The sequence below is a fragment of the Podarcis pityusensis genome, assembly GCF_964106645.2.
Source record: "Podarcis pityusensis genome assembly, chromosome: 1".
In the NCBI taxonomy this organism is placed as follows: domain Eukaryota; kingdom Metazoa; phylum Chordata; class Lepidosauria; order Squamata; family Lacertidae; genus Podarcis; species Podarcis pityusensis.
Genome location: NC_138028.1, coordinates 94,015,254 through 94,034,882, shown reverse-complemented (window position 1 = coordinate 94,034,882; position 19,629 = coordinate 94,015,254). Strand labels below are relative to the sequence as shown.

The 19,629-nt window shown below is 42.7% G+C and overlaps 1 protein-coding gene across 1 annotated transcript in view; it reads left to right on the top strand.

Annotated features, from left to right (window-relative positions):
- The window catches only part of ITGB5 (integrin subunit beta 5), a 74,132-nt gene that overhangs the window by 8,041 nt on the left and 46,462 nt on the right, over positions 1-19,629 (top strand). Inside the window, exons 2-3 of the mRNA XM_081006653.1 lie at positions 5,118-5,203; positions 14,935-15,139. Coding sequence (XP_080862779.1) covers positions 5,118-5,203; positions 14,935-15,139 — 291 coding nt within the window. The remainder of the gene's footprint in view (positions 1-5,117; positions 5,204-14,934; positions 15,140-19,629) is intronic.

The following is a 19,629-nucleotide window of genomic DNA, read 5'->3' as shown; positions in this document are numbered from 1 at the left end:
CATAGTTCCCCTCCCCCTAATATTATTCTGGGCTTTTTAAAAGGAGGAGTGCAACGGAGTGGCTTTTAGTTCTCTATTCATTTATTTCCTTCTGTGTTGTTTACAGTTTAACAAGCCACATTAACAAGATTATTTTATGTACTGCCAAGCCGCCTGTGGCAAATGACTATAAAACAATATAGGGCTTCTCGATGTTTGTATTCATTATATGGCCAGTCAAGAACCTTCCAGATATTGCTGTAGTAGAGCGTGTGAATCCAGGACAAGAATTTCCACTAGTTCAGTAATAAATCAAGGAAGATGCTAGTTCATATTGCTTATCACAGCGTGGTCTATTCAAGGCATAGCGTAAACAGGAATGCTGCTGCAAACCTGACATTTCAGTTGTGTTCTTTAGAACATCATTTGCATGTTTGTTCCATGAACATGGTGTTTGAAGAGCCTGAGAAGCGTTGTGTATAGGGTTTCTGTGACAGAACCACCAAGTCAACTGGACAACATAGGGAAACCCAGCCCAGTGTTTTGACAAGGGATGGATGCCTTATTTGGGGAGCACCAGAACACTAGCGCTTCTCTTTATCCCCTGACTGAAAATGCCACAGGTTTTTTTTTGCTAGGCCCCAAAGCCTGAATTGAGCTCTGTGTCTGATTAAATTCAGATCTTTGGAAAACTGAATCTGGGGCACCTGCCTCCTTCTGAAGCATTAAGTTTCATATAGTGAAAAGAATAGGGTGTCACTTCTGGACTTTGTTTGGGGAATTCTCAGTTCTTGAGTTGGAATGATGTATGCAGCCACCGCCCAAGTTTTTAAGTTTTCACATATCCGCACACATTGCAAGAAATCTACCAAGGAAGCTGTTACGAAGGGAAGCTTGAAATCTTCCACTACAGAATTGGAATATGTTCATTCTGTGTTTGCCATGTAGTTCAGTTCTTTCTCTTTTGAAGCTACGATTGCTTGCAACGAGAAGTCGTGGGGGGAACTGACCAGTGCTTTTGTTGACTTGGTAGGACTGTGTACATATTGTCATTGAATTGATCCCTCAGTGTGGAAAAAAAAGAAATCACAATTGTTTTAGAATCTAGCCTTGCGTCAGGCTCTTTTTAGATTTCGGTGTCAATTCAATGTCATCGGCTGTGTTCATTTAATTAGATATTGACCCTATTAATATCTGGGCACAGAAAAATTGACACATCAGTATTATTGATAGCTTTGCCTTGTCTATAAATACTATCATATCATAACAAAATATTTCTCTTCCCTTCGCTTTCACATGTGCAATTTTTAAGACAAATTCAAGGAGGAGAGGGCTATCGGTGGCTACTATGCTCTGCGTCAACAGTTGGAGGCAGCAATTCATGCTTCTGAATATCAGTGGTTGGAAACAGGAGAGTGCTCTTGTGGTCCTGTTTTGCTCACTGGTTTCCTATGAACGGGACGCAGGTGGCGCTGTGGGTTAAACCACAGTGTCTAGGACTTGCCAATCATAAGGTTGGCGGTTCGAGCTCCCGTTGCTCGGTTCCAGCTCCTGCCAATCTAGCAGTTCGAAAGCACGTCAAAGTGCAAGTAGATAAATAGGTACCGCTCCGGTGGGAAGGTAAATGGCGTTTCCGTGCGCTGCTCTGGTTCGCCAGAAGCGGCTTAGTCATGCTGGCCACATGACCCGGAAGCTGTACGCCGGCTCCTCGGCCAATAAAGCAAGATGAGCGCCACAACCCCAGTGTCGGCCTCGACTGGACCTAATGGTCAGGGGTCCCTTTACCTTTACCTTTTCTATGGACATCTGGTTGGCCCCTCTGAGAACAGGATGCTGAACTAGATGAGCCATTGGCCTGATCCAGCAGGATCTTCTTATAAGAGTGTAAGCCTGCAGGCAATATCTGTTTGATTTGATTTGTTTTGCTTTGTACTTTGCCTTGGTGTTGAACATAGCCTGCAGATTATTATAGAGATGAAACCTTGCAGCTCAATCTGGTAGCCAATTAATTACCAAAGAACTACCATAGCAATGTGGTCCTTAACCAGAATCGAAGTACTGAGCTTTCAGCCACTTCAGTTTAATTGCTGGCTATAAATCACCTTGAATTTTTAAGTGCAGTTGTTTAATTGGCTGCATGTCAGGACTCTGCAGTTTAGAAATGAGATTCATCAAGAAAGATATGTATCAAAGATGTATAAAACAGTGAACACCACATGAGAACTTTAATAGACCAGCAGTCTAAAACCTAGCGTAATTATCAATCGAGTAAATGGCAGCATTTTTGAAATGAGACATAATAATATTATAATAATTTATTATTGATACCCTGCCCATCTGGCTGGGTTTCCTCAGCCACTCTGGGCGGCTCCCAACAGAATTAAAAGCATAATAAAGCACCAAACATTAAAAACCTCCCTGTTAATCTCACTGTTTAAAGATGCTGTTATGGGATGCAGTCCTGTTCCCTTTGTGTTTTGGAGAGCAGGGAACAGAGGTGATATCAGCAAGATCCTTTCCTTCCTTGCCATGGCACATCTGTGCTGGGAGCGCAGTTCTGCCAAGTGTGTTGAAACACATCCATGATGAGATCATCATAGAATTGGCATACTCAGCTTAGATGTAGGTAGACATTGGTGGAGGAAGTTGTTCTTTTGTCTTATGAGGAGCCACAAATGCAGAAAGGAGGTTTTTATACCCTTGGCCAGTAATTCAGAAAGTGCTCCAAATTCATGGAGAGAAGTCTCTGCTATCAGCTGTTGTCTTGGTTTCTGTAAAAGCAATGCTCCTTGTGAGACTGATAGACTGAGATACTAAATAACGCTCCACCCCCTCAGTTGGTAGATTATGAGACCCTTAATCTCAGGGTCGTGGGTTTGAGACTCGAATTGGGCAAAAAGATCCCTACGTTGCAGAGAGTTGGACTAGATGATCCTCATGGTCCCTGCCAATGCTACAATTCTATTATTCTCTTTTTGTCTCTGTGTGTATGTATGTGGCTTGTCTGATTATGGGGTGTGTGTATTATTTCTGCGCATATACACACTGACTTTTGTGTTTTATTGGCTATTGTCCAGGATAAACAAACTGCCCTGCATAACATGGATATCTGGTGGAAATTCTTATATTAATACTTTAAAGGAATAAATAGGTCACAGCGATGAAATGAGATAGTTATGTAACCTGCATGTGCGTTCAGACACATAATTAAATGCCATGTTATTAAAAGGTCAAGTTCAGATCAGTGCAGTTTACTCAGTTCAACCAGAATCCATTCAGATCTTAAATAGTCTTAAAATGAGGGATGCCTGTGATTCCTCTTTTTAAAAGCAAGTCAATTGACCTCCACAAGTTCTCGTATTCCATTGAATAACCTAGACATATTTTATTTAAATAGAGTTCCATAATTTTTCCAGACAAACTTTTGCCCACAGTTAGATTTCTAAAATTCCATTGAGTATGCGCAGCCACAGAAAAACACTGTAATTTACACAGCACTTTCAGCGTGCTAACTCACCAATGTTTTTACCACACTGCAAGCAGGGTGGGGAAAATTCAAAGCATCTGGTTGCCATGTGCCTAGAAAGTTTGTGCTGGTGCTTAGGAATTTGAAATATTTGCTAGAAAGGTGCCTAGGATTTTTCTTCTCTCAAATACTGGCCTGTTGCTTACAGTGTAAAATGCATCTTTTTATTCTGTCAGGGCTCCTGTGCCTGTCTCTTAACATCTGTGCAACTAGCAGAAATAAACACTTTCCCTTACCATCCCATCTTCATGCCATGAATGGGAAAGTTACGACTGTTGACTTTTCGTCTCTCATGTTGCTGTTTAAAGGAGCCCTGCTATAAAAATTCTGGGTACTGGTGGTAGTAAAAGATCCATCGCATCCTGGTCACTGTCTCTTCGAGCTCTTGCCGTCGGGACGGAGATACAGGACGATGAAGACAAGAACGAGCCGTCTTAAGAACAGCTTCTTCTCCAGAGCGATCTCGGCCCTGAATGGGAAGCCCGGACTTTGAAAGTCATCTAATCTCCCTTGCTGTATTATACTGTATTGATTAATTAGTGTTTTTATGGAGCAGTCAAGTAATTTCGTTGTTCCCAAAGGGGGCAATGACAATAAAGATATTATTATTATTATTATTATTATTATTATTATTATTAGATAGGAATATCACTTTGTCAGAGGATTCTTGTCCAAACACATAGGAAGGTAATACAGTGGTTCCTTGGGTTACATACACTTCAGGTTACAGACTCCGCTAACCCAGAAATAGCACCTCGAGTTAAGAACTTTGCTTCAGGATGAGAACAGAAATCGTGCTCTGGCGGCGCAGCAGCAGCGGGAGGCCCCAATAGCTAAAGTGGTGCTTCAAGTTAAGAACAGTTTCAGGTTAAGAACGGACCTCCGGAACGAATTAAGTACTTAACCCGAGGTACCACTGTATGGTTGTTTGGGCTGAAAAAAACCCACCCCAAAACTTTGAGGCTTCAGTACAGTGGAATACTTTGGTGATCAGACTATCTCAAAGTGCACAGTGTGGCTTTTAAAATAACCCTCATTTTAAAATAACCCTTATTTTATTTATTAAGTTTATATCCCATCCTTCTTCCCAAAGGCGCCCAGAGTGGCAAGTCTTAGCTCCAAGCATTGAAAATGTTAAGTCGTTCAAATGCTGACTGACTGCCTATAGAAACATTAATTCCTAGCACTAAAAACAGCCTAACCTAGCATGTTTTTAGCTAAATATGGGAGTTTTTGATAACTTGCTAGGCAAGGGCTGTTTATTTAACCTTTTCTTAGTAGAAAACAAGCAATTACCTCATTTTTATAAAGCAACAAATGCAGGCTTTTTGGGGGGGGGGAGCAAAGTCATCACACATCAAGAGAAAGATATTCCTAAAGGGTTGTCTCTAATAAAGTCATACTTAGAGTACACTCACTGAAATCTTTGTAGTTAAATTAGTCATGGCCATTGATTTCAGTGCGTCTGCTGACTGCAACCCTGTCCATGTCTACTCAGCCTTAGTTTTGTTTCTGATCTGCCGTATTTATTCTGGTGTGAATAGTAACAAGCACCCTGTTATTTCTCATGGGGTTTTTTTTTGGTCAATTTCTCTGGTTTGCTCTCTTAAAGGTCTCAATATTTGCACAAGTGGCAGTGCTACCTCCTGTGAAGAATGTTTGCTTGTTCATCCCGAGTGTGCTTGGTGCTATAAAGAGGTGAGTTGTCACTTTTCTTTGGTCCTGCTTACTTTAAAACTAGCTTTGTATATTTGCAGCCTAGAATCCTTAACCTCAGGTGTTTTTTTGTACAAGGCAGACTGGTCAACAGATTACTTCCTTAGTTCCTGTATTAAATCATAGCTTCCTCAGTTCCTGTACTAAATCATAAACAATATCAAGGGTGCGACGCCAAGCCTCTGCCCAAAATCTCCGTTTTAATTCTAGCCTGAAGAGGAGTTCTGTGTAACTCAAATGTTCACATGTCTTATTGTGAACCTTGCTGTTAAATAAGTTTGTAATTACCTATATAATAACACTTAATTGACCATTTGAGGCAATGGTGCCAGGAAGTTGTATTTTTTTCTCCCCCCCCCCCTTTGCAATAAAAATGGCATCAGTAGTATGCAGTCCAAGCAAAAAGAAATGGTTGATAACTAAAATTAGTCATAATAGACCCACTGAAATCAATGGGCTTAAGTCTATTGATTTTAATGGTCCAACTCTTTTAAGATTAGTTAATATTAATATTTCAATTACCTTATTTTTCTCTCCATAGGGCGTACCGGACCATAGTTTTAGGGGGGGAAATAAAGGGGGAAAAATTACCCCCCCCCCAGGTCCAGAAGCGGCGGCAAGATTGCACGCAACCTCGCCACCGCTCCCGGAGCTTGCAGGGCTAGAGACGGGGGAAGCCCGAGCTTCCCCTGACCCCAGCCCCCAGAACAGGCAGCTATCCGTAAGCCTTCCGAGTGCAGCGGGAACTTCCAAGCACAGTGGGAAGGCTTGCGGATGGCTGCCTGAAGGCCGGCGAGCACAGCGGGAATTGGCGCAGCACTCGCCGGGCTTCAGGCTGCAGGTTGCTGTCCGCAAGCCTTCGGAGCGCTCCGAAGGCTTGCGGATAGCTTCCTGAAGCCTGGAGAGTGAGAGGGGTCGGTGCGCACCGACCCCTCTCGCTCTCCAGGCTTCAGTGAAAGCCTGCATTGGCTCCATAGGACGCACACACATTTCCCCTTCATTTTTGGAGGGGAAAAAGTGCGTCCTATAGAGTGAAAAATACGGTAATATTAAGTTGCAGTGTAATACATGCTTAAGTGCAATTGTTTTATTTATAATATCCTCTCATGAATTAGAATGATAATGCTTATCATGTTTTATCCTTTATATAAAAAATAAAAATTCTAAAGAATAGAGCTTTTGCATAATTATGGCATAAACATCCTCCTTTTGTGGCGACTCTTCTGTAACACTAGGGCTGCTGAACCCTATGCGACTTAAATGCACATGATTAATGTGGGCCTGGGCCTGCAGTCGCTGTGATCTGAAGTGGAATCCTGGTAGCTATTGAAGTCACTTTGGTGTAACGGACTTCCCTGCCCCCTTAAAATGTGCCTTGGGTTGTGGGTATCATGCTGTATACGCAACCTGACTTTATACATTTGGAAAATGGCCTGATGTTTTCATTGCAATGTCTTATATGCTGTCTGTCAGGGAACTGCCATCAGCTCAGAGGCGAGAGGTGGAAGGGCAGTTGGGTTACAGGGAGCCTCCAAAGATTGTGAGAAGCAGCACTTCCTCCGTGGAGGAGGGAAGCCACGCCTCCAGTGGGGAAGGGATGCAGGGCTGGGAGGATGCAAGGGAGAGGCACAGCACCGGGCCTGAGCCAAGCGGGGGGGAGGCAGGTCCCTCTTTGCCCACGCCTTCTCTGCGCAGTCGGTTTACGCGCAGAGAGGGTAGACGTAGGATGGGGGTCAAAAGACTACTCTGCTGGGGAAAGTTTAAGGACCGCCCACTCCCAGATTCTGCTAGTGACTGAGCAAGACATGGAATTGAGACGTTCTGCACTGTGAATGTTTTTGCACCGATAATAAAGCTTTGAAAAGACCAGTGGGGGTCTTGCCTGTTCGCTCTCGAGCAACCACGCCGACCTACACAACACTGTCCCTCAAAAGTTACTTCTGTTGCCACATTTGGACAGTGTGCATTCAGTCAGGGCCACTGCTGTTTCCACTGTTTGGCTCCATCTGTATTCTCTTAGTGGGGTTTTGGTACTTCAGGGAGACCAGCACCCGCAGTTTCTCCATCCTATTTCCACCTGTAGGGCCTCTTCTTATTCTGTTCTCCCTACAGAAGTTCCACTACAGCAGGGGTCGGCAACCTGCGGCCCATGGGCCACAAGCGGCCCACGGGTCGTTTAAATGGCCCATGAGCCCCCCCCCCCAAACTGAGCCGTCCACTCGGCGAGTCCCCATGCGCTGCACTAAACCGGCACAGCATGGAGCGGGGACTCGCTTCCGCGGTGCCAGAAATCGTGTCTGTGCAGACGCGATCCGGCCCACGGAGCGATCTCTGCGGGAGTAAACTGGCCCAGGCAAGGTAAACCGTGCCGCCCCCTGCACTACAGTGATGATCGAGCTTCAGGGCAATAGAAATGGAAATACTGGGGCATGCCGGAATGGGGGAATTGGCTCTTGTATATACTTAGGCTCACTTCCTTGGAGACCTGCCAAGGCCAATGTTGTGGGACTCTCTGGAGCAGATTTTGGGGGGCATGGGTAGAAGAGAGGAAACATCAGTCCTGTTGCACCAGTAGAAATACTTTACAGGATGCAACCTGTAAGAAGCGAGTTTCAATTTAAGCACAGTAATAGGATAACACTTAAGTTGGTCATCTGAGGTCATAGGTGGCAGAGTACTGTTGCCTGCAGGGATGGGAAACAATCACTCTTGTTACATTTATACATCCAGCCAGGAGGATAATGGTGTTTAGTTCTTCATATGCTCAGCCTCTTGTACAAAGAGTGCATACGCATAGGGGAAGGGTTACTCTCCACCCGCCCCCCCACAATGCCTCAGAGACATCTTGTATGCATCTGTAAGAAGTGTGTTTCTGCCAAGTGTATAAGTGGTGGTGACATCAGAAAGAAAAAATACTGCTTGCGAAGCTGTGGTGTTGGGCTAGAATTGTTTTATTTTCTTGGCACCAAAGGGCTATTTTTTGAGTGGCTCTGCCAACAGAAATGTTTATCCGGGAGTTGTTGTGACCGCTAGTTATAGGTCAGCCTTCAGCAGTAGCTGCTGATGCTGCGTTATCAAATCAATTATTTGGTTTAGATTCGCCCCCCCCCCCGCCCGATTTGACTGGAGAGCAAAGAGGTGAAAAGGGGCTGTTTGTAGACATTAATTCCTGAAGGCCACAATAGCTCTTAGTTTAAATTACCTCCCTTTAATTGTGCCACTGCCCGTAAGGAAAAGGTTTTCAATGTTTAGTGAAAAAAGTTGACATTGATATTCTAACAGTACAGAGTTGTAGCAGACCTTTTAAGTGTCCTTGTTTCTTCCCCACTTTGTACAAAAGTTCCAACTTTGCGTGGGGGGGAAACCCTAGCCAGGAAAATTTATATTTAGAGTCATGAAAACCTTGTTAGCCAAGGAAAAAGTTTAGGGTTTCCTGGGCCAGATTAAACTTATTTGGTGCCCTAGTGGAAAACAGCACAAGGGCTCCTGTTAGTGCAATTGAGCTCCCTGCCCCAAATCCTCCCCATACACCTCCCCAAATCTCCTCTGTGTGGCCGGGAGAGCAGCATGCTTTTTTTGGGCGGGGGGAAGAGGGGAGATAGTTCCACGGTGCAAGCTAAAATGCTTGCACTTACTGAATGATAGTACTGTATTGAATTCCAGTCCTTGGTTCCAGGTTTATGGGGCTCCAGGATTACTAAGGGTTGCAGCCAAAGCTACCAGTCTGTTATCAGAAGGGCCTTTGCAGTAATGGAGATCAATTTCTGAAAGTTGTGCAAGAGAAGGATCCAGTGCAACAGGCCTGCTGGCGGAACCATTTCACAAGAACTCACTAGTGCATACACATTTGTCTGCTTGTGGAACCTCTCGGGCAAGAGGATCTGTTTGAGAAAGGCAGCCCGCTGTTTGAGAAAGGCAGCAAATTCGAGTTCCAACTCTTTAACTTCACTGAATGCAACCCTTAAGCAGCAGCCTTGCAGACACTTATTCTGGGAGGAACCTCAATGAAAACAATGGAACCAGTGTGGTGTGTTGGTTAGAATGTCATACTAAGGGCTCACCCAGACTTATCCTGTGCCTGGAAAGCATGGATTTGAGTGGTTTTCTGCATGCCCTATGCTTTGTAGGAACAGATCTGTGCCGTTTTGCCCTTGTCCCACTGATCTCCACCAAAAATCCCACACTTTAGCGATAAATTGGAGCAGACGTCAATCCAGAGAAAACCCGATTGACGTTTTCTCTGATTCAGAGGTAGAGTTTGGGTTTTCCCTGGGGGAAAGTGGTGGGGCAAGTCTGGGTAAGCCTTAAGACCTGGAAGACGAGGGTTCGAGTCCCCTCTCAGTCATTAAGCTCACTGGGTGACCTTGGGTCAGTCACTTCCTCTCAGCCTTACAGGTTTGCAGTGAGGACAAAATGGAGAAGGGGAAAAAGCATGTGCCCCACTCTGAGCTCCTTGGAGGAATGGTGTGGTATAAATCCAATTTTTAAAAATGCGCGCATTTCTGAATATAGGATTGCGCCATCAGTGCAAATATTACATTGTAGTCCGCAGGCAGAATTCTATTTTCAGATTTACTTTCCCTGTCCTGAGAAGTGTGGAAAATCTGTCTGCCTAATGGAATGTTAACAAATTCAGTTTTGTGCTGCTATTCTTTGAGCATCCTAAATTGCATGTTTGGAAGTGGCAGAATCTCAGCAGGATACTCAAATTCACCCTGACACCCGCCCCCCCAAATTCCAGTGGCAAGTCTAACAGGGCCTCTTTTTTCTGAGGAATTTCCAAAGCTAGGTTTTTAAGACTTGCGGTTCTCCACAGATCACTGTGCCCTTTAATCTGTTTTTCAGGAATAATGACATTTTGATTTTGCAGGAGAAAATAACAATGATTAGCCCTGAGTTTGGCGCAATATATCTTAGATCAGGCTTCTCCAACCTAGTGTTGTCCAGATGTTTTGGGTGACAACTGCCATTCGCCCCAACAGCATAACTGATTGGAGTCCAGCACTTTCTGGAGGTGCCAAGTTGGGTACACCTGGCCTGGACCTTGCTGAATTACTAAACCCCTGGACCTTTTTACTTACCAGCCACAGTAGTTTCAATTGACACTTTGATATTAGTTTTGTTCTAATCAAACACCTGCAGATTTAAGCAACATGTAAACGGATAACAAAAGATGGGCTTCCTTAAATTCTTAAAAATGGTGGACCATGGTCTTATGAAGCCTGCAATAGATTATACTGGCATGATCTTTTTTTCATAAAGTCAGAGAGCTAGATGGTATCATAATGGAAGCATGTTTCACCTGAAATCCTTGGACAGAATATTTCTGGAGGCATTTTGTTTCTGAGTTGAAAGCTTCCATTAAACTTCTATTTTCAGAAGAAGAAAAAATAGTTGTAGTACTGTATGTGGAAATAACATGCTCCTGGTATGTATTTGCCTTGAGGCTGAGGCGTGAAAGAGGCAAGATATTGCAGGAGAAATGGCAAAAATTAGAAGAGGATCACTGAGTGTTTATTTTTATTATTATTGGTGTTGCAGAGTAGTGAGCAAAAAGAGAGGGAATGATTGGCATGCTAAGCAGAAAACATCAGAGAACGAGTTAATTTTTTCTAGATAGCTAAGATGTAAAGGAATAAGGAAAAAATTGGCAGTATTTTCTTATAACCTGGTTTTCATAAGGTAGTGAACTTCTAGCTCATATTATGGGTTAGCTTCAGTGTGCTTTAGCCAAAATTTTCGAAACCTCTAATGTCTTCCTCTTTGAAAATAAAAAAGGAGGGTGTGGTTTGTCTATATTTCTGGTTCTGCAATTTTTAAAAAATGCTTGTACTTTATTGTGGTCTGTAGAATGTAATCTGTACTCAAAGATTTGTCAGATAATGTGTATTCTATAATTGGTCCCAAAAACATGTGGAGTTTTACAGCTGGGGGAGTATTACAGATGTAGGAGAGAGATAACTGACTAGGGATGTCTGTTTTGTTTTTGTTTTACAAAAACCCTTTACTGTACTGTTGGACAAGGTGGGCAAATCTGTCAATTTCAGTTTCTCATTAAAGAAAAGAACTCTTAAGTTCACTTCTCCACATTTCCTCGTTAGTTTGCTTTTTTTTAAGAAGACTCCTTGTAAAAAATAATCGGCTCTTCAGTACAAAATTGTATTCATACATCTTTTTGCAAATCAAACCTGCCTTGTGTAATGCATTTTTATGTTATTTTCATCAGTACATTTATTTATTTTTTTGGGCACACAACACAAACTGAATCAAAAATCAAATTTGTCCCCTATCTTTAGCTGTTATTAACAATTTTATACAGCATTTACATGATACCCATACTCACTTTGAGCCTCAAAACGAGATGGAAGAAAAAACACATTTGTTTAAAAAATAGACCCCAAGGATTCCTGGGTAGCTCTTAGTGCAGAGGAAAAATACAGAAGAACAAAGCACAGATCACTGAAATAGTTCGTGCAGAATAATCTTTCAGAGTGTACCAGGCCGGTAGCATGCAGGAGGTTTTTTTTTAGATAAATAAAAGAGATACATGAGAGGACTGAAATATACTGTACAGAGGTGAATTTTATTCTAGTGCCTCTGCAAGCTCCTCTGTTTCTCTTTTTGCATTTGCTAGTAGAGAAATAGGGCTCATCCCACCTTTATTTAGTTCAAAACGTTTATATGCTGCCTATCCAAATAAAAGTCCACCATGGAGGCTTACATATTAAATAAAAGAGTACATGCCCACCTGTTGAAGCATCATTGGCAAGGGGCGGGGGAAGATAATCTGGGCGGCTGAGCTAAAACGGTCCCGCACCCCTGGAGTAAGGTGTTTCAGTAAGGCATGGGGCCACCATAGAACAAGCCCTCTTGTACCTGCCAGTCTCATTGGTTAGTTGGCGGGCAAACAAAGAGGACCTGTGATGCAGATCTTGGAGGGCATGCAAGACAACATGGGTGCAGACAGGCCTTCAGATATCTTGGACCTATTTCTTTCAGGCTTTAAAGCTTAAAGCTACCACCTTAAATTAGGTCCAGAAATGCAACCACGTACCCACCTGTCCAGAACTCTCTAGTGTTTGGATTTTATACCAACTGAGGCTTCCAAACTGTCTTTAAAGGCAGCCCCATGTAAAGTGTGTTACAGTAGTCAAGCCAGTACATGACCAGGACACAGATTACTGTGGCTAGGCCAGATATCTTCATATAGGGTGTACCAGCCAAAACTGGTGAAACAAACTCCTGGCTATTGATATCTGACTGGGGAAGCACACAAAAATGCTTTCCTGCCATCCCATAGATGCCTGAGATATAGGCATGCATTCCTTACAAGTTCTGTTTAATATATATTGCTTTTAATGGATTTCTATGCTTTGGCCAGAAGCCCTGCATGCAGCTCATCCTGTGTTGACGAAGAACATTTCCACATGTCGGAAGCAACTAAGAGATTATTGGCAGTGCAGTCCTCTATATTAGCCTCCTCCAACCTGGTACCCTCCAGAGGTTTTGTACCAGTCACAACCACTATGGCTGTGCTGACTGGGAATGATGGGAGTTGTGGTCCAAAAACATCTGGAAGGTGCTTGATGGGCAATGCCTCTATACTTGTTTCTTTAGAAGTCTCAGAAGTTAGTCTTCTTGTATAAATTTGTACTGGATTACTCTTCAGCCATAAGGGTCCTTCTCTACCCCACCCCACTCTGAATTTAGGGTGGAATGGGCGAAGTATAATTGCCCCCTAGGTGCATCCCATCATGTTATCTGGTCAAATGGACACTCAAAGTTGTTTTGTGAATAGCTAGAGATGTTGGACAGAATAAACGAGCAACAATAGAATGGTTCAACCCAGATGCAGGTTTATTGCCTGGTAAGAACTGGGCCTCTGGTCTTTGCTGAGCATGACCTGATTTCCGGCTTGACCTTTCTTCTAACTAGTCCTTTAAAAAATCTCTGCCAAGAATTGTGCAATTGCATACTTGTGATTGTGCTTGCTTGCAAATTTACTTATTCTGTTTTTTATGACACAGGCTTAGCTAGTGATTTGTGCATAGAAAGTTCAAATGAGGAAGCTTTTTTTAAAAAATCGTTGCGAAGTAGATAATGGGTATGTGTAGCAATAAGAAAGCCACAACTAGGTCAATATATACTTTGCCGATTTTGCAGTTTCAAGTCAAACTCCTTGCATTTGTAACTTGATAATTTGGAGGGATTTTTTCCTCTCTCCTCAAATTGGTGAAGAGTTTTCAACATCAAATATGCGTGTGCCCACAAAAATGGTTTACATGCTTTTGTTTTTTTTATTTTTGAGGGTTTTTTATTATAAGACTAGAATATCACTGTTTGGAATGAGGCAAGATTTACATTTCACATACCAAATATAACTTCTGGCCAAAGATCTCTTACTTCATTTTGACAGGAACTTGGATTCCTATGAAAGCTCTTGAATAGCAAGATGGACTGTTTAAGTAAACTCTAATATTTTTTAAATGTTTTGAAAAATGTTAAAAGAGCAGCACTTCTGGGGTTAAAGCCCACTGGGGAGGGGGGAACGTTTGTGAGCCAGAATCTCAGCACATTCTATGGCCTTCATACAAAGCCTTAATATATCAGCTCCTTGTTTGTAATACGAGATAATGATTGTCTGCTTTACCGGATTACAAAGCTGTGAAAAGCTTTGAGTACCTAAAGAAAGCACTATATAACTACTATTATGACTGCTATTAAACATGCAAAGGCAAAGAAACTGGTAGAAATTTGACAAGTAGTAGCCTGCAATTGGAGTCAATACAGGAAGATATCTTACAAGTGAGCCAGACTGCTGGTCCATCTAGCCTGGTATTATCTACTTGACAAAAGTTCTCCAAGGGCTTTCCCCAGCCCTGATTCCTGAGATCTCTTTAAATGATTAGTGTTCCTTAGTCCAATGGATATTCCTCCGCCAACACCAACATTCCTTTGGGAACAACAAGTTTGATTCGTCCATAGTGGGGAAAGGTTTGGGTCTGAAGCAAGAGAGTAACCATCTGTTTGTCATTCAGCTGCTCTGATCTCTTTCCATAATTGCAGAAATCTAAATCGTGGTGGTTTGTAGATTAAAAAATGACTCACTGATTTTCCTGCCTACCTCGGCTTGCATTGTTTCTAATGCTTTAGTTCTTTATAATTGCTACCTTTCCATCATCCTGGCGTGTCTGTAGAAACACACATGTGTATGTTCAAATCTGAAGAAATCCTGCCTTTCCCTGAGGCAATGGTATTTAAGTGATACTGTAAGCATTTTAAAAGGGTTTGCCCGTAAGAAAAAAATCCACACACCCTCCCCCCAGTTTTGTTTAACATTTACCTTGTTTGCTCACTATTCATAACAATTGGTCTGGCCAAATAAGAATATTTCCCTGCTATGGATTTTGGAATTGTAGGTCTTCATTAGACTTGAACCATGGCAAACTGGAATTAGATTCCCGGTGGCTGATGAATGTTACTGGCTGACCTTGAACCAGTCAAATTCTCTCAGCCCAACCTAACTCGTGGGTTGATTGTAAGTTAAAATGGAATAACCCCAAAGGTTGTTTTTATGAGCTTTCTGTGGGATTTACAGGATGAAAATTCTAATAATAAAAATGTCTTCCCAGCTAGCTCTGTGTTGAATCATTACAATCCTTTGGGCAAACTGATTTTCTCACGCTGCATACTTCAATTTTGTTTCCTTGCAGGAATTTGGCAGCAAAAAATCCATCACTTCAAGGTGTGACTTCACTGAAAATCTAATAGCCAATGGTTGTGCGGGGCACTTTGAGAGTACAAAAAGCAGCATTAAAATAGTGAAGAACCTTCCTTTGAGCAGCAAGGGCTCTAGTGTGCCCAGTTCGGATGTTATCCAGATAATGCCACAAAAGATCTCACTAAATCTGCGGCCTGGTAAGTTAGCACCAATTGTCTGTAACCAGTATTGTTAATTTGCAAGCAACCTGGACACTATGGCAGGGAGCCAGTGTGGTGCCTTCCAGCTCCCATCAGCCCCAGCCAGCATGACTTATGTTCAAGGATAATGGGCACTGCAGTTCAACAAAAGTTGGAGGGCACAGTGTTGGCTTCCTCTGCTCTATGGGTTGGCTCACATGCAATACCAAACCATGGTTTGGAGATATGGGAGTAAGTCCTATGCCTGTTGTTCCCGTTCCCCTGCTTTCTACTCATACAATCCAGTTTTTTAGTTAGTTGCTGGGTTTATTTATTATTTTTTGTTTATATATATTTACAGCATTTCTGCACCACCATATAATAACATACCAAGAGCTGCAACAAACCATAGTTTACCATTGCCTCAGGACCCTGTAATACATAATTGTAAGTAAGGATCAGACTCTGGGTTACAGACATGCCACAATATTGAGAAGATCTCTATTAGTCAAATCGCCCTTGTTTCCTCCCCTTCCTTTCTTGGAAATGAGCCTTCCCCAGCCCTGATGCACAACTGCAGTCTAAAACAGCTGGAGGGCATGAGGTTGGGGAAGTGTGTTGTTGACTGAGAAACTCGCCCACACTTCTGCTTGTCCCACTACTTTTCCATGGGAAAACCTGCTGCTTACCACTGACTCACAACAAATGCCAGTTGGTTTTTCTGTGGCTTGACCTGTGTTCTGATTCGGCAGGAAACAATGGGTTTTCCTGGGGAAAAGTGGTGGAACAAACGAAGAGCGGCTTGGACCCTTGCTTTTGAGGCATGGGGCAAATGGAAGTGTGGGCACGCACTGGGTTCTCAATCATTAAAGTTTTATGAAACTGTGTCCCCATTTCCCCTTGAAATCCACCAGCTACTCGTCTTCAGAAATTATTCCCATTGTATTATCTCTTGTCTTAACACGGTTAAGTGACTCACAGTCATCCCACCTTTCCTGTAAAGACAAGATGAGCTTTGATTGCACTGACTCGAGAGATGAACTTTTGATCCAAGAAGCTAGAGTTTACCATATTATTAGCTTTCTGCCAAGATGAAAAAATAAAATGGAAAAATCAAGAATCTTGTTGTGGAAATAGTTTTGCAGAAAAGAGGCATTCATACAGTTTCAACGTTTGTGCGAAAATATTTAGCCTTTGATATTTGGTTGTTTTGTTTTCTAAAAAGGCCCTTTGTATTGAAGCTAAAGGCCATTATGAAAGACAGATTCACTAAACAATTGTGTACGTGCCTGGAATGGCTGTGTTGTGTTGTAGTCCAGGCAAACTGCAAATAGAGGAAATGTTTTCCCTTTCCAGTCCTATCCTCCTCTGATAAGGAAAAGGTTTAGGATTTATTTGTTAATAATAAGGAATTTTTGTGTGTGTTTTTTTACTAATAATGAGGCTCTTGTATTCCCCTGATGAGAGCCCCAAGTTCATAAGGAATTCATATTGCCACACACTTAAAACTCACGAATTTTCCCGACATTAAAATTAATCACAGCACGAAACAAGAAAGTCCCATCACCCAAAGTGGAAACGCCTGTTAGTTTCACATAAACAGAGAGGGAACTATTGAAATTTGGTTACTGAGCATTCTAGCTTGCAAAAGCCACCCTGAAAAATGGTTTTAATCTCCTCCTTCCAAAATTGCTGTCATTGCGCTCATTAATGGATCTCATGTAACAGCTCAGTAGCGTTCTCATCATGCACTTGACGGAAAGCAACCACTTGACTTGGTTTCATGCTGGTGAAGCTGATAGGATGTTGACTCCCAGCAATGTCTGTTCCCTTTCTCTGGACCGGATAGAGCAGTATTCTCAGTGTAGACCCTACTCTGACTGCCAGTAGCTCTCAGCAGAGATCTTTCCTGCTCTTCTACTTGAAAAAAAATAAACTAGAGAATGCTTTTTGAGAAGCTTTCTGTATGCAAAGTCTATTCCGTTTCACTGAGCTTTGGGTGCATACCTTTTAATGGCTATGGTTTCTTGTAAACTGTTCTCCCCAATGCAAATCCATTAATAGAGTTGCCGCTGCTAAATGAGACACGGCAGCAGATACACAAAACTATATCCATGGCCCTGCTTCTGTTTTGGACATCAGGTAGGCTGATCTAATCGATCTATGCAAATCCAGAGTGGATGCAGCTAGGAGCTGGTAATATATACAAGCCTAATGCTGTAATGTGAATGTTGATTTTAAAGCTTTCTATTGATTGAAAGTTCACATTTGATTCAGGACAAGTTCACACATTCAGAATCCCCCTCCATGTGACGCATTCCAATTGTCCTGGAGAGAATGCGTTTGCAAAGAGAAAATAGTTGTTGAATGGGAACAAGGCTCCCTTGTTTGCTAGCAGTTGCAGGGTGGAAAAAAGCTTTGCTAGAGCTGAGCCATCTGTCACATCAATCACTTCAGCAACAGTGAATCTTTAGGTTGCAGGTGAAATTCTTACTTTGGCAAGGGGGGGGGGAAGCAAATCCTCTTTCAGAGCATAATAAAATAAAATTACAGGGGCTTTAAAAGCAGTGATAACAAAATGTGAAAGTGTAGAAAAAATATGTACACAGGAAAAGCACTTCTGTATGTGTGTGTATATAAACTTTGCACATAGCTTCACAGGGTTATAATGGTCTTTTACTGCAGAGGAAGCCAGTGGCATATATTGTCCTAAGCCAGCCCAGTCTTTCCATGCTCCTGCAGCTTCCCACTCTTAGGGACCTTGCTACTTTGACCTTTTAGCCCGTTGAGCCTTTTCTTCCTTGTCCCCCATCACTGCATTATGCTCTCAAGCCGTTGTCCACCCACCCCACCTCAATTCCTTTGTGTCCTGTTTCCTCCTCCTCTCCCTGAGCTAGAATCTGTCCTATCGCCATCTATTACCAATGATGGCTACGTACATTGTAATACGATCATATATGTCAGTGGAGAAAGGAAGTTGGACTACTGTCCAAAAGTTGTGCTAAGTTACTCTGCTAGCCATGTGGAATTGCCATTTTTTGTGGGACCACTGCTGTTGTTGATGTACATTCATCTGTTTGTTTTAAGTGATTTTATTGGATTTTAATGTTATATGACCGTATGGTTGTGACCTGCCCTGGGACCTTATGGTGAAGGGCTTTCACTATCAGGCAGTTCTTAAGAGGAAGCTGGATGATGAGCATCTACTGCTGGGTGTCCACAAATCTGTGCATACCTATGGGGCCAAAGTAGATTTAATCTTATTTTGCTAGGTTGTGAAGAAACGAAGGATTATGTCTGTAAACCCTTGAAGCCATAACTTCCTAGCTGCATACCTGTGTTGTGCAGCTGTTACCAAAACATTATACAAGACGCAACAGGACATAATTGAGTGTTACAAGCAAGGCTTCCGTTTGCAAACAGCCCTTAGTGTAAGTGGTGGAGAAGCATTTATAAAATGAGCAGTTAGTAAATGAGACTGACTCTGTTTTGTTTCTACACCAAGCAAAATATATATTTCAATAAACAGGATTGCTTCAGTTGAGTGGTCTAGGAGTTGATCTGCTTTCTACTTCCTTGACAGTCTGGAGGTGAAAATCTTGCTTTGGGTCTGCACTGGGTGGCTGGATCTAACTCACCCAGCTGTGAAAGAGAGCCTGATCTGTTGAGCTAGAAATGTCATTTGATGTGACAGAATAGTGCTCCCAGGCAAAGCCTATTAGAACCAACCATTACGAGGCATCTGGATTTCAGTTTTCAAATGCTTATCCTGTCTTTTCAATGGGAGGGGGGAAAAGGTGGCAGTGGGATGCATGTGTTATAGTAGCCTATTATAATATGTTGGATTTAACTTCAGTTTTTGTTTGAACCATTTGACGTAGCAACTGATGGTTCAGAGCAGAGCTTGACTCTACATTGATCATAGAAGTGCTGATATTCTCCTGTCCCCAACTAGCCCAGTTAACACAGGCGCCCAAACCCTAGGAAAATCTAAGGCACATTGTTGAGCTGGGATACTGCAGGACCACATGGTCCTGTAATCACCAGTCCACATTCTTTCCATGCCACTTAATTAAGAGAGAGAGAGTGGCGTTCATACAGAGCTCCCGGTCGTTTCACGGACTATTGACCTGCACACCACTGCTTTATTCTTCTGCTACCACCAACCAGGTTTCTTCTGGTGAAATATTGAGTCTCAGTCAGGTTGTAAAGTCAACAAGGAAGCTTAAAGTTCGTCTTTTCCTGGCTCTGTCTGACCCTGACTCCTCTATCTCCCAATGGTAAAACCCCTGGGCTGAGCCTCAAAACCAGGTAGGCTCCGCCTCTGAGCTTTCTCATTAGTCAATCTACATTAACCATTTCCATCCCCCTGTACAACCAAAATCACAAGGAATGGGCAAACGCCACAGAGGGAGAGAGAGAAGGGCCCCTTCCATCAGCTTAATGGAAACATACTTCTATTTTGGTTCTTCTCCGAACGCTCTCCATCTGCAGCCATTCTGAGGGAG